Consider the following 27,166-nt stretch of genomic DNA (forward strand, 5'->3'; position numbering starts at 1 on the left):
CTTAGTCTGCAACCCGGGCTGTGGGCATGCAGCGAGCCACCAGATTGGCAGAGGTGCTAGTTATAACGGCTTTGTAAATGATACAGCTTATTCTCTCTGTTGGAAATGGCCTATCTGAAGGGTCACCCCAAAACTTTTTACCTTCCTCCTCTTCATTTTCTGTCCTAATTTTTACTGGCTTTAAGACTCTAGACAATTTACCACTGCTAACCAGTGCTAAAGTGCATGTGCTTTCTCCCTAAAGACATGGTAACATTGGCTCATACCCAATTTGCATATTTAATTTAGTCCCCAGTAAAGTTCACTACATGTGCCCAGAGCCTGTAAATTAAATGCTACTAGTGGGCCTGCACCACCGATTGTGCCACCCACATAAGTAGCCCCCTAACCATGTCCCAGGTCTGCCATTGCAAGGCCTATGTGTGCAGTTTCACTGCCACTTCGGCTTGCCATTGAAAAGTACTTGCCAAGCCTTAAACTCCCCTTTTTCTACATATAAGTCACCCCTCAGTTGGGCCCTGGGTAACCCATAGGGTAGGGTGCTATGTAGGTAAAAGGCAGGACATGTACATATGTGTTTTATATGTCCTGGTAGTGGAAAACTCCTAAATTCATTTTCCACTACTGTGAGGCCTGCACCTTTCACAAACTAGCATTAGGGCTGCCCTCATGTAGTTTTTGAGTGGTATATTCTGATCTAAAAGGAGTAACCAGGTCATATTTAGTATGGCCAGAAAAATAAGAGAAAATCATGCTTATTGGTGAGGTTGGATTTGCTATTTGCTAATTTAGAAATGCCACTTTTAGAAAGTGAGCATTTCTCTGCATGTAAAAACTATCTGTGCCTTACAACCTGTCTTCAATCAACATCTGTGCTGGGCTGGTTGACAGCTTCCTTGTGAATTTCACCCAGACAACCACAAACACCAGGACACTCAGTTACACCTGCACTCATCTGCATACTGAATGGGTCTTCCTGGGCTAAAAGGGTGGAGGGCCTGACACTTACATTTCAAAGGCTAGTGGCCTGCCCTCACACAATGGACTGCCAAACCTTCTACTGGAACCCTGGCAGACAGAACTGTACTGGAAGGAGAACTTGTGCACTTCAAAACCACTCTTTGTAGTCTCACCCACTTCAAAGGCATTTTGGGGTATATAAACTGGATCTGTGACCACACAACTCAGCCACTTCTGGGCCTGAACCTGAAAAAGAACTGCCTGGCTGCCCAAAGGACTCATCTGGACTGCTTTGCTGAGAAGGACTGCTGCCCTGCGGTTGCCTTGCTGCCCTCCTGACCTCTGACATTTCTGCGAAGTGCTCTCCAAGGGCTTGGATTGAGCTTGCCTCCTGTTTTCTGAAGTTTCAGGGCCAAAAAGACTTCATCTCTTCAGGAAACTCCGTGTGCACTGAAAATTGATGCACAGCCTGCTGGAAACGACTCACCGCCTGCCTTGCGACTGAGAAATTGCCGCACAGATGAACTGGAACAACGCAGCCCGACTTCCAGAGTGGAAATTCAACACAGCGCCTGCCTTGCAAATGAAAGCTCAACGCACTGCCCTATCAGATCGACGCACATCCGAGCCGGAACAACGAAGCCTATTCCCCGAGTGGAAAATTGACACAGCACCTGCCATGTGACAGAAAGTTAGACACATTGCCCCACCGGATCGACACAACACCTGTGACTTCTCCCAGCGTGCCCAGGATTTCCCTGCATCATCCCTCAGCATCAAAATGATCCCCGCATTGCAGTAAGGAACCAAGACTGCATGCCGAAAAACTACGCAAGACTCTTGCAGCGTGGAGAGAAATTACGTATCGTCTGTGCCGCATCAGAAAATCTGACACACACCATTTTTTTCCAAGAATCTGCTCATCTGCAGTCTCCATGCGTGTTGTTTTTTACGCAAACCAGATACTTTGTGTAATAAAGAGACAACCTTTGATGTCAAAGATTTAAGACTCTTTTTAAACTTGCAAAAGTGATATTTCAACTTGTGCTTTATGAATATTGTTTGTTTTTACCTTATTTTATTCAGATAAATATTATCTATTTTTCTAATCCTGTGTGGTGTATTTTTGTGGTGTTTTCACTGTGTTACTGTATGATTTATTGCACAAATACCTTGCACATTGCCTTCCAAGTTAAGCCTGACTGCTCAGTGCCAAGCTACCAGAGGGTGGACCCAGGATAATTTGGATTGTGTGTGACTGACCCTGACTAGGATTGTGGTCCCTATTTGGACAAGAGTGTATACCTCTGCCAACTAGAGACCCCATTTCTAACACTCTCTCATACTCACTCTGTCTCATCCACTCTCTCGCCCCCTTACTCAGTCTAAATCTCACTCTGCCGCTGACACATTCTGATTCATACTCACTCCCACTCATGGTCACTCACACACAAACGTACCCATTCACTCACACTCATTGATTCTTACTAGCACAAACACACACACACACTTACACTTTCACAGTCTCTGACTCTCACTCACTGGTGTATAGGGGCCCTGGTTTGAACTCCTGGTATACAGGTGCTCTAATGCATTAAATCTGTTTCAGTAGGCTCCTCTTGCCTTAGGGATCTGGTACATCTGCACCTATTGCACCATTATTAGCAGCACCCCCTGCTCACTTTGCACTCCCTCTCACAATCGCTCCCACTCACTCATTCTATCTCACTCAAACTGCTATACTCACTTTTACACCCTCAATTTCACGTATTCATACTCACACTCTCATTGATTCTCATACTGTTCACCTCTGACACTTTCAAACACACAAAATTAACACACAGTCTCTCACTCAATCTCATTCTGTTTCCATCATTCATAAACACACTTTGTTAGACCTGACAGCCTTAAAGTGGTCTTCTCCCAACTTTTTGCCTGCCTTCCTCCATTTTTCTGATCTCATTTTCGCTGGTTTTAGGACTCTGCACACTTTACCACTGGTGATCAGTGTTAAAGTGATTGTGTTCTCTCCCCTAAACATGGTAACATTAGCTCCTACCCAATTTGCATATTTAATTTCCCTATAAGGCCCTAGTAAGTGCACTATACATTCCCAGGGCCTGTAAATTAAATGTTACTAGTGGACCTGCATCACTGATTGTGCCGCCAACATAATTAGCCCCTTATTCAGTGCAAAGCCTGTGTGCAGTTTCACTGCCACTTCGAATTGGCATTTAAAACTACTTGCCAATCCGTAAACTCTCCTTTTATTACTTATAAGTCACTACTAATGTAGGCTTTAGGTAGCCCATAGGGCAGGGTGCTATGTAAGCAAAAGGCAGGACATGTACCTGTAAGTTTTACGTGTCCTGGTAGTGGAAAAACTCCCAAGTCATTTTTTCACTACTGTGAAGCCTGCTCCTCTCATAAGCCAGCACTGGAAATTCCCATATATACTTTCAAGTCGTAACTTCCGATGTGAAAGAAGTGGCATTGTCATGTTTGGTATGGTTGGAGTGGTAGTGAAAAATTCTGCTTACTGGTGAAGTTGGATTTAACATTACTATTTTAGAAACAGCACTTTTAGAAATTAGGCATTTCTCTGCATTTACTGCTCTCTGTGCCTTACAGCCTGTCTCCAATTCATGTATGGTCTGTGCTGGTTGACAACTCCCCATGTGCATTCCTTCCAGACGGCCATTAACACAGGACACTCATCTGCATCTGCATACTGATGGGTCTTCTTGGGGTGGAAGGGTAGAGGGACACTCAATTACACTTCAAAAGGAAGTGGTTTGATCCCGCACAAAGGACTGATACCCCCCCTACATATCTCCGGGCAGTCAGGACTAGGTTGAAAGGGGTACTGGTGCACTTCAAAACCACTCTTTGAAGTTTTCTCCACTTCAGAGGTAATGTGGGAGATACGTACTGGATCTGTGACCCCCTAAAATCAGACACTTCTGGACTTACAACTGGACTCTGTCAAAAGAGCTGCAGTGCTGCCCAAAGGACTCATCTGGACTGCTTTTCTGGAAGGACTGCTCTCCTGCTCGTTGCCCTGCTGCCTGCTGCTCCCTGCCTCTGCTGGAAGACCTTCCCACCACAAGTGATCTCCAAGGGTTTTGCTTCCTGTTAAGAAGTTTCAGGGCAATCAAAGACTTCACCAAATAGAGAAAATCCACACCTCAATGCACCACGCCAGAAATATCGACACAACACCTGGCTCATAGCTGAAAAATCTACGCTGCGACTGCAGAGTCGACACAGCTCCCGTTTCACAGCGGTTCCATCATCATAGCACATCTGAATTTTCCACGCATCGTCCCTGAGCATCAATTTGTCATCAACCCAGCACCGCAGTAAGGACCTGAGGCTGCGTGTCTGGAAATTGACGCATCACCCTCCCTGCAAGGAAAGAATCTATGCATCATCTCCACTGCGAATACGGAATTGACACATCAACTCGCCTGCGAGGAAAGAATCAATGCATCACCTCGTCTGCGACCCGCATCAACTTTTTTTTTTAATGCATCCCAGGTACTTTGTGCTAAAGAGATACCTCCATTGATTCCTATGGATTACTTAAACCGCTAGTGATTTCTTGACCTGTGTGTATTGGACCTTTGTTGTTTTGGTCTTATTTTATTCAGATACATATTATCAATTTTTCTAAACTGATGTGGAGTACTTTTTGTGGTGTTTTCACTGTGTTACTGTACGAGTTATTGCACCAATACATTACACGTTGCCTTCTAAATTAAGCCTATCTGCTCTGTGACAAGCTACCGGAGGTTGAGCGCAGAATGATTTAGGTTGCGTTGTGACTTATCCTGACTAGGATTGTGGTCCCTACTTGGACAGGGTGCATACTTCTGCCAACTAGAGACCCAATTTCTAACACACATTCACTCACACACGCACAGAGAACCAACAATTTTGTTTTACTTACCTTTCTTCCTCTGGTGGCAACTCATGGCAGCAAAAGGGCTGTGATTCCGAGCGGACTATTGGAATCAGTATACTAACTAAAGAGGGACAGGGAGATTAATGGTCCAGTGTACAAACGCCCTAATACTTATATCATATAAATGACTACACTGTTCCAATGAAAGACGTGTCAAATTCCACAAGGCACTTCTCTATCTAGAAGCAAGTACCCTCACACACCCAATGGATGTCATGCTTCATCATAGGGTGTGCTCCTCATCAGACCAGCGCTGCAATGTCTGACGAGGCCACCACAGGGGGGCACCTTACCAGAGATCTTAACTAGATATCTGTGCCGTGGTTCATGAGGAATGGATTCAATCCTACGCACAGAAAGGAGAAAGAAAGAGAAATAGATAAAATTGGCTCAAGAACCCTCCAAGAAACCACACTTTATTGATGAATAAAGGGTCTAGGTCAAGGTTAAAAACAAAAGGGGAGTGAGACAGAGATAATGCACGACCACTCTACCAACAAATCAGGGTGAGGGCACAGAAATTATCTTAAACCATCACCACAGGTCAACATGTTTAGCGCCTAAGAAGTCCATACGGATCTAGTGGCGCTTCGTCAGGACCAAATAACAGAAAAGAAAAAACACTTCTCGTAGGCTTTTTTTAAGGCGACCTCAATGTGTCTGAAAATGTGTATGCAAAAACCTAAATAAACCACTCACTTATGGTATTATACCAAAACGTGCAGTATAGCCCTCCCTAAGAAAGGAAGAGCCATCATTGGAACAAGCGTGTCATAAGCTTGATGTAATATATTTCATTACTTCAAACTCAGCCCCTGAACCTACCCCAAGGACGCGTTCCCAAATGATATATTGCAGTCAGCACACCATGATTCCCAGTGAGGAGCCAGACAGAGCAGCAGGGCCAGGATTAAAAGGAAGATCAACCTCAAGCCTTCTCTCACTTTCTTGGTAGGACTGAAAGATTATCCCATAAGAAGATGGAACAGTGCTGAGGATCCTGCCCCTGCTGCTCTCTGTGGTTTCTCATTGGACTAAGGGATGTCTGGTGTGTACCTGTGACAGCACCATTTTAGCGCATCAACTGTGCTGCTAGAGGCATGAGCAGCATGCCTGCTAAATAAAATGGATTGTGCTTGTGTGAGGGGATTGTAGTTGAACTATGTCCCTCAGACCTGCAATACAGATATCCATCTACAGAGTGCTGGATTTTTAAACAACACTTTGTAGCTGGATTGGTGCTCATCCCTCTCAGCCCCTTCCTCATCCTCCTGTCAAAGGAAGCTTGGAGCAGAGGCCAAGAGGACTGACCTGTGCATTGGCAGTATTCATGAAAATACAAAAGTCATGTTGTAAGACCGTATTGTGGCACTATAAGGCAGATGGGAGCCCGAAGTTGGCCCACTGAATGAGGCTGACTCTATCGAGGTGAGAATGGCTACAAGGATATTGGCTATCTCCATCAGACTTCCCCTAATCCAGCTGATGTACTTGCACAGGTTCTAATACAGCCCCTTGATACGTAGTAAAATGCAGCAGGATCAGACCCCAGTTGCCTTAGGTGTAAAACTGAACACCTTTTGCCACATAGTGTGGACCTGTCCTATTATACAGAATTATTAGTACCGAATACATTCAATCCTCTCAGATGTGGTGGATATTGCCATTGTAGTTGACCTTAGAATAATATTATTGGGTCCAATGGATGATTGGAGAGGTTCATGAGCTACCAGAACCCGGGTGGCACTCAGATTCTTACTTACTAAACATGATAAAACATCACATTCACATTCCCCCAGGGCACCACTCTTACAGGAATGGCTTCATGAGATGAAGTGTGCCATAGCAGAAGAATATGTTTACAAATACTGTGAATGTCCCTAAAAGCATTTGAAAATATGGAGTATGTGGTCAGACTACTCCACCACAGCAGAGGTCTAGACAATGACAGTTCTTGGAATGTTCTTAACTTTTAAACGATAAACACTATGGTTAAAAAAAGCATGTTAGCCATATTACCTATGAGATAACCCATGTGATTTGTAAATTATTTGTTGTCAACCAGTCTCCCATCTCATGCAAATTAGACCAACTTGTGTAAGTAGGAGTCATGCAAAGGCATCTGGGTGTTTTAAAAAATATATTCAGCCTTGTACAGTTATTTTACTAATTACCCACTTACATTGACATTGCTTTTTGCCCATTTTCCATATAATGGAAATTGATTTGCCCCTTAGTTAACAGAATAAATGAAGTCTCTTAATGTATGTTTAACTGTGTTGAACTATATTTTTAACTGGCTAGTTGCCTTGTGCCTTTCAGTGGATGCAGATCATCATGTCAAGCTAGGAGATGGTGAATTCATTCCTTGCTGGTAAGTAACCAGATATGAGTGAAAAGACAACCTGTTGCCATCAGCCTTAAAAAATAACAGTTTGTATATGTCGTTGGATCAAATTTTCAACAAAAAACAGTACATGTTAGTGTCACAGACAATCTCTCAACTAATAATTATTGGAACAGTTGTATATCATGTGATACAGAGTAAACCACCAGAGGAATTCAATGTGCCTGATGCACAGAACTAATTTTTTTATTGCAATGTAAACCATGCATATGTTGCACTACAGCACCACATTATCATATTTGGTAATTCCCATAGATTTCCATGTGCATTGTGCACAAAATGTACATAATGCAAGGCACACACTGAACATCTGTGAATCATTTAAAAATATACGTTTGCCCTTGCCACCTCTTCGACATGTGTAGGATTGGTTGCCGCACTAGTTGTTGGTCGGATTTTGGAGTTAGGTCGGCCCGCCCACATGAAAGATTTAAGCACGGGCGGCCGCCGGCTCCTTGCAGGTACAGGTTTTTCTTGTTCTCTGGCTTCTGAAAATTACTGAATTTGCTGCTCGTATTTTATCGTGTATATGTTAATAGGCCCGATTTTTTTTCTTCTTTAAATACTCTGTGTGCTGTGTTTCTTAGTTTTTTAAAGAAATAATATTAGGAAGGGCAACTTTTAATCCTTTTAATCTGTGTGTATTTTTAAAATTTGGGAACCTTGGTGGGGCTATTTTTTAAATCCATTTGTTGTATTTTGGGACTTTTCACTTTGGGGGTCTATTTTCAGAGGCACCCGGTGTTTTTTGCTTGTTTGGACCGGTAGCCATTACCCGGCCATTCTGCGGCAGCTATATTGGTTGCCGCACTAGTTGTTGGTCAGATTTTGGAGTTAGGTCGGCCCGCCCACATGAAAGATTTAAGCACGGGCGGCCGCCGGCTCCTTGCAGGTACAGTTTTTTCTTGTTCTCTGGCTCCTGAAAATTACTGAATTTGCTGCTCGTATTTTATCATGTATATGTTAATAGGCCCGATTTCTTTTCTTTTTTAAATACTCTGTGTGCTGTGTTTCTTCGTTTTTTAAAGAAATAATATTAGGAAGGGCAACTCTTAATCCTTTTAATCTCTGTCTGTATTTTTAAAATTTGGGAACCTTGGTGGGGCTATTTTTTAAATCCATTTGTTGTATTTTGGGACTTTTCACTTTGGGGCCTATTTTCAGAGGCACCCAGTGTTTTTTGCCTGTTTGGACCGGTAGCCATTACCCGGCCATTCTGCGGCAGCCATCTTGGTTGCCGCACTAGTTGTTGGTCAGATTTTGGAGTTAGGTCGGCCCGCCCACATGAAAGATTTGAGCACGGGTGGCCGCCGGCCGCGCAGCGGGCGTGCTGCTGGTGCGCCAAAGGCAAGCCCGTCTGCGCCCATCTGCGCCCGTCCGCACCCAGAGCCCAGGGATGCTGCCTCTCTTTCCATCAATAGGTTAAGCTACCCTTCTTCTCAATTGCATGCCCTAAGAGGCAACTTGTCATGTCCCGTCAAGTCAACTATGCATTACCCTTTTACTTGCTTTTCTTGTCCTAACTGTTCCTGGACACTTTCTAATGCCCCTCGCACTAACTCCCCTCCCCAACAGCTGGGCAACATGCTGCTGCTCAACTACCGCTCCTTATCAGCACATTCTCTACATATCTATATGCTTCTCGAAGAATCAGCGCCTGATGCCCTGTTCCTGACGGAAACTTGGCTCAATGAAGATTCCTCGGTCGATATCTGCAAGTCCCTACCCCCATCTTACTCGATAACCCATATAGACAGACCGCAGAATAGAGGTGGTGGTATAGCAATTATCTATAATAACACCATTAAGTGTCTGCCACTGCCACTTATGATTCCAGACTGTGAAGGAATGTCCTTTTCCCTATATCTATCAGCCACTTTTACCTTTTCGTGAATTCTTCTCTATCGCCCACCTGGCCCTTGTGCCTTCTTTTTAGAAGCGCTACCCGAGGCGGTGGCCAGTCTTATAGGTAAGACTCCGAATTTAACCATCCTCAGGGGTTTTAACATCCATCTTGACAATCCAGACTGCCCGTCGGCAAAATCCCTGTTAAACTCCTTTTCTGTGTTAGATATGACCTAATCTGTCATAGGCCCTACTCATGTGAAAGGCCATACCCTAGATTTGCTATTTAGCAATATCCCTGATCTTATCATCTCATCCTCGTTGCCTTTACTATGGACAGATCATTCCCTTCTTTCTTTTAATTTCCCCTATGATGTCCCCAGAGACCCTCAACCCAGGCTTACCACCTCGGGCGCACATGGTCAAAGTTGCTACCAAGTTTTTGGCAGACTGCACTTTGTGCTTCCACTATGAATAACGACGATCCCTCCTCGAACACTCCGGATTGGTTCAATAGCTGGATCTCTACCACTTTAGATCTAATATTGCCCACCAAATTAAGAATAAAAAAACCCTACCATAAATTTAAGCCATGGTATTCGTCCTCATTATTAGAACTCAGAAAAAACTGCAAAAAAATAGAGAAGTATTGGAGAAAGGACTACAGCTCTTTAGCTAAAGAAAATTACAAGCAAGCCATCAGAGCATATCATCAGAACATCAAGTCAGCTGTATGAAGGACATCGGCGATTGGATGATTAAATCCAAACTCAAATTTAACGATGGTAAATCTGAAGTACTCATTTTAGGCAATGGCTCTCCAGCCTCCCCTCTAACGTGTTACTCAGAGGACTTTACCAGTCTGCCTCCGCCTAAAGGACAGGTAAAAAGCCTAGGTTTTGTACTGGACTCCCATCTCACGATGGAACTACAAGCCAAGAAAATGTCTTCTGTCTGCTTTGGTTTCATTAGATCTCTTAGGAAGATTCTCAATCTTCTTCCTGTCTCATCCAGAAGAATCCTGGTCCAGGCACTGGTCCTTTCCCGCCTGGATTATGGAAATTCTCTCTATCTTAGTTTCCCGGAATATGTAGTAAGGAAACTGCAGATTGTGCAGAACACGGCAGCTAGGCTCCTTACGAACTGTCCCAGACATCTATCTGCCAAGCCGGCTCTTGCAGCACTTCATTGGCTGCCGATCAAACAGCGCATACATTTTAAATCCATGTGTATCACTCATAGAGCCCTACATAACAGAGGTCCACATTTCTTCAGAAAACAAATCTCCATTTACGCTCCTTCGAGACACTTGAGATCATCTTCCTCCCGACAGATTCATATACCCCGTGTCAATAGATCATGGGGAGGAAACTCTTTCATTATCAACGCTGCCCGTCTTTGGAATGCCCTACCTCCTGAGCTCCGCCATGAACTTTCTGAATCTCTTTTTAGGAAAAGGTTGAAAACTATTCTCTTCAGTCGTTAGCCAGTCCCTTCTGCTCTTCTCAAGAATTTTCCTGTACCTTCAACTAAACTAGGATGTGGGTTAGGCTAATGTGGGACTTTTCCAGGTCATACAAACTCATTTTAGAACACTAAGGTCCACTTTCCTTGACAGGTTCATCAATCAACTGGGTGTTGTTGATTCTCAGCAAAATACGGTCTTTTTCTGGCTGTAAGTAGACCTAATGTTTCCAATTCATAACACTTCCTTAGAGTGGGCCTGGGTCGGCCCCTTGCTCACGATTAGATAACCAGGCACAACCAGAAGGCCACCCGAATCTGCCAAACTGATACTAACCAAAAAGTCATGCTCCCTGAGTCTAGCTTTCTGAAAGAAGGCTGGTATATAAGAATTAAGTGCTTGGTCAACTGAAATCCGAGCCTAGAATTTGCAACAATTTATTGTTGCTGAAATGGCGGTTGTTTAAACATATTTTTCTATGGCCCTTATTTGCCAACCAATGTTTTTAAGACTGTGCTCCTTTCAAACCAGTGCGTAGCCCTTATGGCAATCAATTTCGGTTAGCATGACTTGTAAGCACTAATGTTAAGCGCATGTTGAATGACCTTGGTTGATAGGCAATTGCATATATGACATACCATGAGTTCTTTTTCAACTCTTTCATAAAGGTATGGAAACCAAACTTGGTCTAGGAGAGCTCTCTTTGTAGCAACAATACTACAATGTCCTTCGTGAGCCACTTCTATCACCTTTTGTTGTTGACTCCTTCAAATCAGCATCCTCAATCCTCACAAAACTCCTTGCTGAGTTATGAATAATTCATCCTTGACATTCTTGTACTTTTGATAATCGCCATAAATACTGTGAGGCCGATCATGCTTGTTATACGACTGATGTCTTTATGTCTTTTAATTTTAGCATGTCACTATCATGACTCGTAACAGTCACAATCTAGGCTAACCAAAGACCACCTGGTGTACTTGACAATGAAATTGATGTAGGCCTTAATTGTTTTGGACGGAGTGCTATGACCTTGAGTGGGCACTCTCAAAAAGTAGTCAGCAGGATTTTGATGCTTTCCTGGTCGATGCACAATTGTTTAATCATATTCTTGCAATTGTAGTCCCGATTGTTCAATTCAAGGAAGCATCTTGGCCTTTGGATTGCCAAAGATGGCAGCAAATCTTGATGATCAGTCACTACTATAAAAGGCTTTCCGTACAGGAGTACATCGAAATGTTCACAAGCCCATACTAAAGCCAAACTTTCCTTTTCAGGCTGTGAGTAAGCATGTTCTGTTTGAGATAAACGTCTACTAGCATAGGCCACAATATGTCCTCTTGCATTTGGGTGTCCACAATGCTGTGCAAGTATATCGCCTAGTCCAACGGGGCTAGCATCAACTACAATCTCAATATGGAGCTTTGGATTTAAGGACGCCATTTCTGTAGCATTTGATATGGCATGTTTGATTCTCTTGATACTCTTTTCACATTCTCATGACCATTTAAAAGAGACATTTTTGGGGGTTAGCTCTCATAATGGAGCACTGACAGTGGCAAAGTCTTTTATATGTCGTGAACAGTAGCTGGCCATTCCAAGACAAGAATGCACCATTGGAACATCTTGTAGGGGTTCAGCATTTGTTAATGCTTGTACTTTTGCATGATCAGGTGTCATGCCTCCATTAGAAAATATATGGACAAAGAATTAAAATTTGGTTTTATTGAACTCACACTTGTCGGTGTTTAAAGACAGGCCTGCATCACTGAGTAATTGACACATTTGTGTGAGGGCTCTATCATGCTCCTTTTGTGTAGCTCCAAAGACCAGTATATCATCACTGTTTTTAAATGCATTCACATCAGGTTGTATGATGCGTTGTATGATGTCTTGAAAAAGTCCTGCAGTCGGTGACACACCAAAACTGAGGGCCTCATTACTCCTATGAAAGGGCCGCCGAAGCTGCGGCAGGCTAAAGACCACCAGTAATGGAGGTCTTTTGCCCACCATATTAGGAGTTTTCTGCTGGGACACCGGGCGAAAACAGTGTTTCCGTCTGCTTGCCCAGCAGAAAACTCACCACAACATTGATGCCGGGTCGTAATCGAGCCGGCGGTAATCTTGTGGTGCGTAGGGTACGACAGCAGCCATCACACATTTCACTGCCCGTAATTCGGGCAGTGAAATGTGCGACGGTGCTGTCCATGGGGGGCCCTTGCACTGCCCATGCCTAGTTCATGGGCAGTGCAGGGGCCCCTGATGCCCCCTTTTCACCAGCCTTTGCATGGCGGTGAGACCGCCATGCAAAGGCTGGCGGAAAGGGTACTCGTAATCCTCAGAGCAGCGCTGCCCTGGCGGATTGCGACCGCCAGGCTGTTGACATGTGGCAAGCTGCCGGTGCCGGCGGTCGGACTGTGGCCCATCTGCCCCGGTCATAATAGGGTGGTCGGACCGCCCTGTCTGCAACGGTCTGACCGCCATAGGGAGTGGGGCGGTCTTGAGACCACCCCACTCGTAATGAGTGCCTGAGTCTTTGGTATCTAAATAAACCAACATGTGTAGCAAAAGTTGTTCTATATCTGCAAGTTTCTTTTGGATGTAACTGATGATAACCTTTATTTAAATCAAGCAGAGAAAAGATCTTGCCACCATTTCTATGTGTAATCATTTCTGCAATGTTTGGACCTGGATGTCACTATAGTTCATTTGCTTTGTTCCATTGGCGCATGTCAAAGCATATGCCCACACTTCCTTCATGGTCCTTTTCAGGCGCTACTACTATGAGAGAAACTCATGTCGTTGGACCATTGGAAAATGAAATAATGTCATGCTTAAGCAATGATTCAAGTTATTTTTCAACAGCTTCTTGTAAATGAAAAGCAACATGTCTATGTCTCTGAGCAACAGGACGGACATCCTCATTGATATGCAGTTTTACTTTTATAGTCTTTAACTTTCTCAAACCACGAAACAATTAAGGGAATTGACTTACTCTTTTGTGATGAGCATTCTTGTTGTAATTCACTGAAATCTCTCCTATGTCAGCAGCCAGGTTGAAAATGAGCAAGCACCTGCGGCTGTAACATGAAGTACATGGATCGTTGCTTGAACTTTTGTTTTCTAATGTTTCACTGTCTCCATAAATGAACCTTTACTCTTCATGGGTGTTGATGCAGCCCAAAGGTATACTTAAGTCTTTGACGGTGTGAGCCACCGTAATGGAGACAGTACATTGTACTTTTCTTCAGGAATTATATTTTATCGAAGCACCGCTATAAATAATGAAAGGTATTGAACATCCATTTATTTTTAGTGTAATCTTTGGACTGTGTTTATATGATTTTATTTTGATATGTCGACTTTTCTTTGACTGACTTTTGTCCTCACGGGCAACTATTCTAACTTGTGTGTGGTATTCCTAGGTAAGCATTGATATAGCACAATCACTTTCTTCACGTTCACTTAATTTTTAGGCTGAAGAACTGTTTGACGATGATTTAGATGATGATCAACTTCGTTTAGTATCTATTTGCTTAACTGATGTCGCCGCTTGGCCTTTTGTGCACACATCGAAAATTGCCTCTGCAACAATCTAGTGGCCATTTTGTCTTCGTGCCTTGATGCACTTGCTTTTTCCTTCACTCTGCACATCGTCACAAAATGGTTATCTTTACCACGGCCTTTACATATTTGACCAATGGCAGGACACTTTACTTCATGTAAACACAAAACGCAAATCGCCATCTGAAACACAACTTCTTTTTGCTTGTAGACATCATTTTGTGTCCTTCATACTTTTGTTCCAAATTACTTTTCACACTCATGACTGTCTTGCTCTGGGCACCTCCAGCCTCCATGTTGGCAGCTTGTTTTTCAGCGCATTCATCAGCTCTAGCAACCATCAGTACTCCCTCTAGATTAAGGGTTTTTCTCAGCATTCACCATCTGAAAGAATCAGATAATCATCCATTGATCACTCTAACACACATTAGCTTTTTCATCATTAAATTCATTAAACTGCCAATGTTTGATGAGTGTGTCAAGTCCACAAATTCAGCACTTGTTTCACTAACTTTGATATTCTTGACTGAAAATTTATAGTTCATAATCAATGTTTGGTACTGGATTGAACTTGAGATTCAGCGTGTTGTTAATCCGAAGGTATGTGACTTCTTCGTCAGTTCTCTGCATTTTCTATATGTCTTCTTTCACACCTTCATAAGCAAGATTTTTGAGATATTTGATAATCTTACTGTTATTAGTATCTTTAAGTGCATCAATGAAATATTCAAATGTCTCTATTCTTGCAGACCCATCAAACACCAATTTTATGCTTTTGTCAGTGTTGAATGGTGGTGGTCGTTTGAGGAAAGCAGCAGCACTGCTATTGTTCATGGGAGTGGCTGATGTCAAAGGTGGAGCTCTGTCAAACGCGATGACTGTCCATGTGAATCTGCATCATTACGGAGGCCTGAATATGTTTCAGCCTTTGGGTCATCCAGGACGGCCTTTGGCATTTTGACTTTGTTCTTGGTTTCCATCAGAGCCATGTCACTCATGGAGTTATTCTCAGCCACCACCTGGCAGCTTTGATGGTGTGCCGCTTCAGGTATTGGACAGCTCAATAAGCACAACCCCAGTGCTTCTTCTTTGGTTTCCTCGCCCAGTGCCGAGGTCATAATGCTCCACTAATCAACACTCCGGTAAGAGTAATAACAGTATTCTTCCTTTTCCATATTCTGTCAGCCAGCACTTTTTGACGGCTGATAACTGTCTTTAACTGCACTTTGTAAACCTGGTTGAATCTGCCTTCACCATTAACACTCTGCATAGCTTTATTTTGCATGGCAGCGCTGAATCTTTTTGTAGAATCTTGGTCGTAGTTTCTTGACCAATGATGAATAGACTTTTCCATGAAGCTTTCTTTCCATTCACAAGCTTCACACCAGCTGGAGTTGCACTTTGACTCCACATACGCCAACCGTCAACTTGGCACCTCAAAGAAGGCACACATGGCACGCACAAGCAGTTTGCTTGAACCACATCAAACTGTCCAGGAGAGAGCTTTCTTCATTGGGTTACTTATCCTCTATCTCTTTGCCAGTTGCAGCATCTTCCCAAGCCTGGTACCCGCTGAATGACTAGGCCACACACACGGAGCAGTAAATTGCATGTCTTTTTTTCTCTGCGTGTATCCAACATTCTACAGCAAGCTTTGATGCATTCTATTCTAGCGATTATGTCACACACTGATACAGAGTCCTTGGGGACCCATAAAGGTTCCGTTCTAAATCATGAAAGACACTACAGCAGCTACACTCAGCTGCTGCATGTGCAGTCTCATTTTTCAAACATAGGTTTGTTTGCAAAGTTTAGTCACAATGAGCTAGCCAAACACTAGGTAGGACCAACGTTCTGCGAGAATGGGATCAAGCAAAATACATGTTCCCTCTGTGTCTTTTGCACTTCCTGCATGGCTCTGGATTGTGCATTAATTGATGTAAGATTTCTCAATCTTCAATAAAATTGTGCTACTTATACCCTGTGCCTTGTTATTGTTGCTTTGTGTGTGGTGCATAGGAATTTATTGTATTATTACTATTGTTTTTAATTTTGGCTTTTAAATTTAGAATTGTGTTACATCTGGCTTCTGATGTCTAGTTGTACTTGACACTGTTAAGTTCAGTGTTATGCCCTTTATTTGTTTGGATTTTTTTGATTTCCTAATTGTTAGGGAAGTTTTGCAGGATTTCTTTTCATGGGGACCCCAGGACTCCCCTGGCCTCTTGAGAATATTCAGATGCAACTCGCTTAATGGCTTGTAGGACACTTTCACCCCTCAATCCATCTGAGAGGAGCCATTCATCGCCAAAGCGCTGGCCATACATATGCTTTGCTCATTTTCTCTTGGCTGCTGATGGGGGCTGTTGGAAGGTGGATTATTAGTAGGAGTAAGTACACACCTACCACTGAGGGCACCAACACAATGTAAGGTCCAGTCAAAGTCTCAGTACATTAGCCCCTGATTCAACCCCGGGTAGCTGGCAGACAGGCTTAACTTAGGAAACAGGTATGTAAAGCATTTAAATAGGCCAGTACAGTAAATAAGTAACACACAATACATAATAAAATTCCCATACCAATTTAATAAACAGAAAATATTTTTATCATAAAAATGACACCAAAATGACAAAAATACAATATAGGGAACCGATTTATGAATTTTTAAAGATTAAATCTAAAAATTATGGCTTTCTAGTGCATAGAAATCAAGACCGCAAACTGGAATACCTGATCGCATTTGACCGGGATAAAGTTTAAGGGCTAGACGCAAGAAAAGTGGTGCTGCGCCTAGTGCAGCGCCACTTTACTTGCGCCCCTTAGCGTCCCCCTAATGCCACTATGTGTGTGCCGTATATAACACACGTCGAACCATGGCGGTAGTTAGGAAACTAGCGTCAACATTTTTGATGCTAGTTTGGAGCTTTTCAGCATTAGCCTAATAAATGTTTATGCTAATCCTGCAAAGCCTATTGAGGCCCATTGCAAACAATGGTGTACTTCCTTTTAACGCCTGCCCTGAGCAGGCATAAAAAGTGGCAAAAGAAATGATGCAAAGAAATCTCTGAGATTTCTTTGCGCCATTTTTTCAGTTCCCCCCCCCAGGACAGAGCCCCCCCCCTTTGCATACATTATGCCAAGGGTTACAAAGTGGCGCAATGCATGCATTGCGCCACTTTGTAAATTTGGTGCAGCGATTTTAGCCTCATTGGGCCACATTAGCGTAGAAAAAATGACGCTAATGTGGCGCAAGGAGGCGCTAGGCGCTCCTCTTAAATCTGCCCCTAAGTTTGAGGCTGACCATAATGGAGCCTTGCTCGGCTACACAGAGCGGGAAGCCTCGGTCAAAATGTTACCTTCGCACTTTAGAACATTTCTGGAACTTTCCTCCCTCAATGTGACTGTTCTTTCCAGCAAGCCGATTTTTATGTGATGTGGTCGGATGGCTTTCCGCGAGGCGCTGGTTAAATCCTGGAAGTCTGGAGTTCCGGAGCTTTCAGCGGGGTGAACCTGAAAATCAGGCTGGTTTGCGGATGAAGGTAGTCAGCTTGACTCACGATATCGGGTTGGTCACCTTATGAAACCTTTTCACAGAAGTTCTCCAAACTTCTGGATCTCCTCCCAGGAGCTCTACATTGGGTCTTAAAGTGTCCAAACACAAATCCAAGGGTCTAGGAGCCCTGAAATGGTCCTTGGAAATTTGGGACTGCAATTCCCAAAATGCACCTAGCCAAATACTTAAAGGTCCACTGGAAGCACTCCCAGGTTGGGGACTCTTGTAAAAGTTGGAGCATGGAAGCTCTGTTAATCTGTTGCTTTCAGGGAGTCCACTCTGAGTCCTTTTTGAAGCAAGGCAAAGTCCGTAGGGCTGTTGTTCCAGTGTGGAAGGCCTGGCTGGCATTCCTAGCTGTCCTGCTCTCTTTGAAGCCCAGTTTGATTTACCCAGCCCTCTTCCTGGCCTGAGCCTTGCAGCTGCAGAGCTTTCTCCCCCGGGAAACCTCTACTCTGTGCAGGCCACTTCTCACCCATCAAACCAGCCTGGCTAATCCTGTTAAGGCTGACCAGTATGGAGAGGCTACTAGCAGACTGGATTTTGGCTTACAGAAAGAACTTAACTTCTTCTCTATATTTGTTATGATAAATCCAACAGTGGCAAGTTGTTGGATTTATCCTTACCAATCTTTTGGGTCCTTGAACGACACATTGAGCTACTTCTTGGCAATATTTATACTTTTATAACATATTCCAATGTTAGCCCATGGAGCTAGATATTAATAATTGAGAAAATCGAATGGGTAGTTTTTCCTTACCAGGGCATATAAAACATATTTTATACTGTCCCTGCTTATAGTTACATGGCACCCCACCCCTGGGGCGCTTAGGGGAAACCTTAGGGGTGATGTATATGTAAAAATAAGGTTGTTTGCCACTTTGGAAGTACCTTGAATAAGAAAGTCGAATGTGCACACATTTTGCTTTTTAAAGACAGTCTGCAAGGCACGGCTGCCTTTAAAAATAACAGCAGGCAACACAGCAGTGTACATTTCTGTGCATGAAATCTATTGGGCCTCCAAACCTCCTTGCTCTATTATATACTAGGGACTTATAGGTAGTTTGAATCCCCCTTACCCTAATATATACTAGAGACTTAGAGGGGTCTGTCATTGTCAATTGTAATTGTACAGAATACCGTACACCTTTTTTTTATCAGAGCACTGGTCCTGGGCCTGATTAGCAGAGTCCAGGGCACAGGTAGGGTCAGTTACCATCAGTCAGAAAAAAGTGGGGGTGAACAAGCTTAAAGGATGACTTGCTCATAGGGCCTGAATGCAGCCTCTGGTCATCCTTCTGAAAAGTTCTACTTCACATGCTTATGCTGTCCTCCTTTAAGGTTTGGCAAAATTATCAGCCTTGGCACGCCCATAATAGAACTATGGTTTTCTTCCTTCCCCTTGCAAGATTTTGTTTTATGCCAAGGGCAAGCAAAACATTAAGTAAAATAGTTTTCATAAGTGACAGGATTCCAGAGGAACAGGAAAGAAGGCTATTGATTTATGTTGTACTTCAATATCAGCTCCAATATGGCCCGCTTTTTTAATCATTAGCTGTATGTTCAGTCTCATGTGGTAAACTTGTCTCTCTCAACATGTCAAAATGTCCAGGTTGTAACACTATTGTAGCATCCTTCGTGCTTTATAGCATTTTGTCACTGCTCTGTCTCACAGGATAACAAAATACGCAAAGATGCTGCCTAGACACATGTGGGTTGCATTGCATCACATGACAGGGCATTTTGCAAAGCACCACAAACTAGTCTCTAATTTGTAGCCAATGACCATAATGTCATCCATCAACAAGGAACATTAAGATGTTGGAAATGCACCAGGATTTGGACAGTCACATTCCTTCGGCTACCATCCTTAGCGTATTCTAAGCTAATTATAAAACAGTACAGAGAATGACAAGAATGGACACTTTAATATTGTTTTAACAATTCATACTTTAGCTAACTATGGAGTAAGAATAAATTATTCCCTCGAAGTTTTGATTTTTTCCACAAAAAGGGTATGAAATGTCTTTTTTGCCATGAGGCGCATATCCGTTTTTTTACATGCTAATCAAGGAAGATGTCATTTAAAGTTAATGATCTGTCTCTCAATACATGCTGTTTGACATTCCTTAAGTAGTATCCCTCATGCAAAAGGTGTTGTAGCTGTTACTATGTGAGGGCAAAGTCTGGAAAAGGCTACTAAACATATTTCAATAGAACCTTAAAGATTTGAAATTGCCTTGACATTTTCTATTTTTACTCTCACTCTTATTTTTCCATCTCTCCCACAGGTGGGCAGTACATTTCCTGAAGATCTTCAACTTTTGCAAAACCTTGGGTCCTCTACATAAGATCTGCAAAGCAGTCGGGCAGTAGCTCTTCCTTAGATGTAAAGAGACTTCTCCACCCATTTACCATGGAACATACTTTTTATAGATGATGGAAGCCTTTATTGAACACATTTCAGTCCATTAATATGCTGTATTTTTATGTGATGTCTGTGGTGTTGAACCATTAACCTATTACATGCACTACTCGTCAACCTGTGTTAAAATGAAGAAACATTCTAAAAGCCAGGCGGGAAACTGTGAGTTAATTTTTCTTTATTGCATTGATGTTTCCGATTTACCAGAGTATATGCCACTCTGTGAGAGGAAAGGCCATTGAATGCTAGTTTGAAACTAAAGAATAAATAGCAAGGGGAAAATGAGGCACTTTTTAAGAAGCACTCTTTCCAGTGAAACACTAAGAGCAGTAGAGTAGTCTGCTTCACATTAACTCACCTTAAAGAGGGGGTGGAATTTTGAAAGGATGTAGTCTACTAACGTGGTCACTAAAGATGTGCCAGGTTATCAAACGTTGGCTGTAGGGAAATGGTTATTTTTATTGAGGAGGGTGAAAACCTTTCTCAAGCAATATCCACAATCCTTCCCAGGGTGTAGTACAAAAGTCACCAAATTAACCTCTGCCTAACCTTCTGGTAGCTTGGCACAAAAGTAGTTAGGCTTAACTTAGAACCAATGTGTTAGGTACTTGGGCAGCACACAAACAGGAAAAAAGTGAAAACACTACACAAACAAATCCCACACCAGCTTAGGAAAGTAGAGAAAAACTCAAGAATTATTTTGACACCAGAATAACAAAACTCCAATCAGTAAAACCAGAGTTATATTTTAAACTTTTGGGTAAAAAATATTGTCTAAAAGAACAAAGTGCCAACCATGCCAAGTCATGCAAGAATGAGCAAATTCAAAAGTTGTGACAGAATGCTATGGAGCAAGATGTGTATACACAAAGTGGATTGGCTTACCTTCGGACTTTAAAGAAATGTACAGAAACAGTTGCAGAGAAGGTACAGTTCAGCAGGGCACAGCACTTCTAGACTTCCCAACTAATCTAGTTCTGGAAGTTCCTTCCTATTTCTCTCTCGTCCCGGGACATATGGGGTGCCAAAAGGCTAGTGTGAAGTTCTTTTTGAGTGTAGAAGACAGTACCTATTGAAGTGTAAGTGTGGTAGGTGACAATTCTGCCGAGCCCATCCAGGCAACACCCAGTCCTCCTTTGAGTCATTGTAGGTAAAAACTACTACAAAAGCTACTAAGATAGCCATGAAGATACCATCATCTTCACGTACCAATACTATGGTCTGAGATGATCCTTTGAGTCATTGTCTGGAAGGAATACACAAAGGCCAACTGCATATATATATATATATATATATGCATATATATATATATATATGTATATATATATACATATATATATATACACACACATATATATATATATATATATATATATCCCAGTACACAGGCTGCAGGCCCCAAATGGTCAGAATAAGAAACTTCTAACCTTCTAAAAGTGGCATATTCTGAATGGTGACTTAAAATCCGACTTTACCATTAAAGAGAATTTCAAATTACAATTATTTTTAGACCAAATATGAATCAAAGGTTACCACTTAGTATCTGTAATAAGGTAACCTAATATTATCCTATGGGAGAAGCAGCCCTCACTATAGTGAAAATGAATTTAAGAGTTTTTCACTCTCAGGACATGCAAAACCCTAAAAGTACACATCTAACGTTTTAAATACACTGCACCCTGTCCTAGAGGCTACTTATGGCTTACCTTTGGAGTGACTAATATGTGTAAAAATGTTTGGGGATGACCCTGCAGAGGGGACCAGGTCCAACAATGTGTATCTCACTTCACAGATTAAGGGGCTTAGAAACCGGAAATTTGCAAACTTTCATTGATCTAATTTATTTTACATGTTGGAAATAATGAGTAAAGACATACATGAAATTAGGTTACTTTGCAATTATGATTTCATGCTTTATCAAGCTTCGGCAATATATTGTTAAACTAGAGTTTTGTTTCAAGGGCTCTATTTTTCATGTTCTACTGAATTTAAAGCTAGCGCTTAAAACAGTGCTTACCTCTTCCATGGTGTGGGTCAGTATACAGCAGGGATACCAATATGTTTTATTTATTTTTTTAAATGCAAACCTACACCTTACTATTTATTCATCATCAAACTAAATTATCAGAAATAATGTTAAAATCACATTAAGTAGTGTATATCACTCTTATTTCTTATCATTAACTCAGATTTTACATACAACAGTGTGATTTTTTGAGACTATAAGAAAAAAACTTTGCCAAAGTAATAGCTTTATCATCAATACTAATTTTAGACCAGCTTTCCTAATTGTCTCTGTTTTCATAAATGAAGGTCAATTTATTATTTTTAGAGATCATTGTTCTCACTCAGTGTTTTTAATAATGAAGTCTCCAAAAGAAGATAATGAGACTAAGGGCCAGATGTAGGAAGCCTTTTGCACGTCGCAAACTGGGAAAAACGCAGTTTGTGGCAGGCCGAACGCGATGCTCATCCCCAAATGTTCAAATGTTCCTATTTGCGACCGCATCGCCATGCTGAGTTGCTTTGTGACCGCGAATGCGGTCGCAAAACAATTCGCAGTTACCACCAGTGTCACACTAGTGGTAACACATTCGCAAAAGGGAAGGGGTCCCCATGGCACCCCTTCCCCTTTGTGAATGCCGAAAAAAATATTTTTTCAGAGCAGGCAGTGGTCCACCAAATGGTTTCGGAAGTGTTTTCATTTTGCAACTCGTTTTCCTTTAAGGAAAACGGGCTGCAAAATGAAAAAAAAAAACTGCTTTATTGACAAAGCAGTCACAGACATTTAGGTCTGCTGACTACAGCAGGCCTCCATCCCTGTGAGTGCAGGGACTCGCTATGGGGTCGCAAACTGCGACCCACCTCATGAATATTGATGAGGTGGGTCTTTGCAACCCCATAGCGAGTCGCAAAAGGTGTCTGAGACACCTTTCTGCATACAATTTTGCAAGTTGCAAATTGCAAGTCGGTCAGACTCGCAATTTGCAAGTCGCAAAATTTTTGTTTACTACATCTGGCCCTAAATTCCTTTTCAATTTGGTGTCACTTTTTTAATCTAGTTTAGTTAGGGTATTTCCTAATGCAAACCTAGTTTTAAGGGTAACAATAAGACCACACTATGGAGCATGAAAGGAAAATTAATACTGAGTGACCTTTCATACTACAATCTTGGGGGCATCTTTAACAAATATTCACACAATGCAGCAAGCCAACTTGCTGTGGTGTGCTATGTGAAAACGAGAGGGCAGGAATGCACCATATTTAACATTATATGGTGCATGCCTACTCTCTGCCTTTGCTGGAACACAAACTGCTGCCTAGAGCCAAAATAGGCAACCTTGCACCGTGGTGCAAAGGTGTCTGCATTGTAGGCAGGATTATTTTTGTGCAGGGAGGGGCACCTTCTACAAACCTCACAGTCCTTTTGTCTTTCTAAGTGTGCTGCAAATTGCAGCACACTTAGAAAGAGGATACAGTGAGGAGAAATAAATATCCTTCTCCTTGTTGTGCCTCTGGTGGGGAGGCTTATGATTCTGATACATTCCCAGGGCTACCAGTGTTGGTAAATCAGGGAATGTGTCACAATGCAAGGGTGGATGTGTGGGAAGACCCACGCTCCACCCATGGCACGCCTTCTTGCCACTGACTAACACAAGGCAGTGACTTGTGCTGCCCTGTGCACCTCTAGATTTATCATGCTGTGCAGGGCCAGGCAAGGTAGCCTTGCGCGACTCAATAAATCTCAGTAAGGTTTTGTGTCGCCTTTGCGTGGCGCAAGAACGACCCAGCATATTGATAAATAAGGCCCATTGAGCTTAATTTAAAACAGAGAGAGGAGACATTGTTTCTTGTCAAGTTTGGCAGTGCAGCGAGTAAGGGAGAATATTTCGAAGTGAGAATTGTGGCATGCAAGTTCGAGTAAGTGGTGGGTTATGAGTTCCCTAGCTATTTGGTAAGAGAGGAAATGAGAAGCCACACGGAGAGCTTGTTTCATAGAGTTTGGTTCTTTCTTTGTAACGCATTTGAATTTCATGTTTTGCAAGTCTCTACTAATATTACTTTTACTGACTGAGAGCAGCATCATTTTCTTTTTCAGAAATAGGGCTCTATTTCCTTTCTACTTGACTACTTATAACTATCAATCACAAGGGAATGACAGAAATCAAGAATACAGTATTTTTTTCAAAACTCCTAAATACCATTCATAACTTTAAAACAAGCTGGACTTCTTTACTAAACATACCGAACATGTATTTGCCACTTGAAAAAAATACGATTGATTGATATTCCATTTGGGATAAAACAAATTCTTATTTTCGGAAACAAATTATGCTAGTTACATTTTAACTTGATTTTGAAATAGAAAACGTTTGCCCTTTGACATTGGCTTAAAAATATGACAATGCCAATTAAGGAAATTGTGTGGTTTTTAACTATTTTGCAAGCAGAAATATAATTCTGCACATTGCTAGTGGTCACATATTTCATTGTTAGGTGAAGAGAATCCACTGGATACAAAGAAAAATCCCTTGTCACCCTTACCCCTCTGCAATCCTGGAGTCTGGGAGACAGTATAATGTCCAAGTTCTCAAAATATGAGAACCTGACCAGAAAAATCAGTCAAACTGACAGATACCATTTAGTCTTGTGGAAACCAGTATAATGTCCCAGGCAGAATATGCATGAAATTGTTTTTATTTTCTCCACAGGAAAAGGTTTTCTGAACTGACAGTATGTTATGAATGATGCCATTTATTTCAGTGATGTTTTTCAGATACATTTCTTTTTGTTACTATCCCGAACTGTATGTCTGTGTTTACAGTGATCCCACTTTTCTGTGAATTAGGGGATACATGTAGTTGCTTAAGGGGATATGGATGGCAGTTGAGACAAGCAATGTTTTTCTCACGACTGCAGTTTGGATTCTCAAATGAAGACACTAAATCGTGGTGTTTATTTTCATTTGATATATATGTACTTTTTATGTGAAAAAGTCTATTGTACAAGCTGTTTAATTGAGAACAATTGGTACTTGACATTTTGTGAAGTGATTTTAGAAACATTAAACTGTATGTAAAATAAAAATATATTTATGTCATATTTTAATATTGTGTGAAAATAGTTATTTCGGCGAAGCTACCGATTTATTACTTGCTTTACCAGTTTTTACATAGCGTGACGCCAGCTTGTTTCTAGATGTAGACATTTCCATTTGATCCCTGTTCTTAAGGTGTACAGCAAGATGGCTTCCTGCTGAATGCTGGAGGTCATGGCATGGGCTGGACTAAAAGTACCGAGCGTTAAGTTATCGAATTCATGGCATAGAGCAGTGGTTCCCAATCTGTGCGCCGCGGCACCTCAGTGCGCCTTCATATCTCGCAAGGGGCGTTGTGCACCAAGCGCACAGTTTAGGAACCACATTCCATTGTGAAAAACTCAGAATCTGACATCATTGCACACTGAATGTGGAGGACCTACTGTTCAAGCCCGCCCTGAATGCACAACAGAAAGACTTTCATTTTCACCAGAACTGGCCCCTTCACACACTTCTCAAGAAAAGGTGAAGAGAGATTGTTAGCTGAGGCACTGTCATGCATGAGGCTCCTTTGCAGTGAAGTCAAGTAATCGATGGTAAAAGACCACACTATCCCCACTGTCCATGAAGCAGATTTAGTTCCACTTTTGCAGCTACTGCGTTCACACAAGATTTCCAAAGCAAAAAGAGAGCAGTGAAAAGGTTGACAGAATGTCCCATCTGTCTTCCTGGTGTAGTCAGATTGGACAGTTGTGTGTTTTTGGAATGAAATGACACACACACCCTGCAACATTTTCAGACCCCTAGGTGTCTTGTTCTTTTCAGATTACATATTTTGCTGAACAAATGTAATTTAAATTTTGGGAGGATTGGTTGAAATGTCATTTCATGTAAAAAATTTAAAAGTTTGAAATGTACTAATTTTATGATAAAATATGAACGGAAATTATATAATAGTGTTCTATACCTAAGATGAGATTGCTGTGTGTTTCAGAAAATATTTTATAGCACGTGCTTCATAATAGACATTTACTTTTCTTCCAAATTAATAGATTTTCTATGGTATATAATTTGTGCTTTGTATCAAATGTTCTTTTTCCTTGAGCAAAAGCATAAGCTTAGAACTGAACTGAACTGAACTAAAGAAGTATGACTAGTGAACTAGAGGAAAGTATATATTCAATGTATGGTTAGTAGAAACAAATGATACTTTTAGGAGGTGTCTGGCTAAATGTTTTGAAACATAATCTATTCCCGGACTATGTGTTTCATTTAATGAAAAAATCCATAAACAACTCTCACGGATCAGAAGCAGAAGACCAAAAGTAAATGGCATTGGTTAGACTAGACAGCAGACACAGGCCTTTTCCATCAATGCACCCAGGATGTGAAACAGCACTCCTGTATCTATCAGGGCCTCACAAACTCTGCTCAGGAACGAGCTATAGACACACCTGTATAAAGAGCACTACATCACAATGCAGTAACATTCACTTCTCTCAGAAGCCCTTGTCCCTCCAATCAGTCGTTGACACAGCATGGGGTTTCACAATGGATAGGATAGGATTACATCTATAATTACAATACCTTCATCTGCTTCATCCCAATTATTTTCAGGCAGAAAAATGGAAACACTCCAGAGGCCGGACTTACATCCCCTCACCCACCAAAATTAAAGTGTCATAAAGGGGAGCCACGGCCAATGGCCAACAGGTCAAGGGAGCCAGGGTTCAAAAAAGTTTGGGAACCAATGCCATAGAGTGAAACGCATGCGTGTCTCAGAATAAATTCTCATTAAAGGTGACCATGAAAAATCTACTGCTATGTTCAAAATAATATTTGATGATGAGCTCGGCCATTTGGAAATAAGTTCCCATTTTATCTTATTGTTGTGTTTTATCTACAACACTTGAATTATATAGCTCTTCATCAGTGACGTCATGAG

At 41.9% G+C, this 27,166-nt stretch overlaps 1 protein-coding gene across 1 annotated transcript in view; it reads left to right on the top strand.

The window, feature by feature from the left end:
• LOC138295478 (calpain-13-like) overlaps nucleotides 1-25,292 on the top strand; it is a 530,338-nt gene extending 505,046 nt beyond the window's left edge. Inside the window, exons 23-24 of the mRNA XM_069233811.1 lie at nucleotides 7,250-7,301; nucleotides 20,050-25,292. Coding sequence (XP_069089912.1) covers nucleotides 7,250-7,276 — 27 coding nt within the window. The 3' untranslated portion in view covers nucleotides 7,277-7,301; nucleotides 20,050-25,292. The remainder of the gene's footprint in view (nucleotides 1-7,249; nucleotides 7,302-20,049) is intronic.
• The last annotated feature ends 1,874 nt before the right edge of the window (nucleotides 25,293-27,166 follow it).

Source organism: Pleurodeles waltl, chromosome 5, assembly GCF_031143425.1.
Source record: "Pleurodeles waltl isolate 20211129_DDA chromosome 5, aPleWal1.hap1.20221129, whole genome shotgun sequence".
Taxonomy (NCBI): domain Eukaryota; kingdom Metazoa; phylum Chordata; class Amphibia; order Caudata; family Salamandridae; genus Pleurodeles; species Pleurodeles waltl.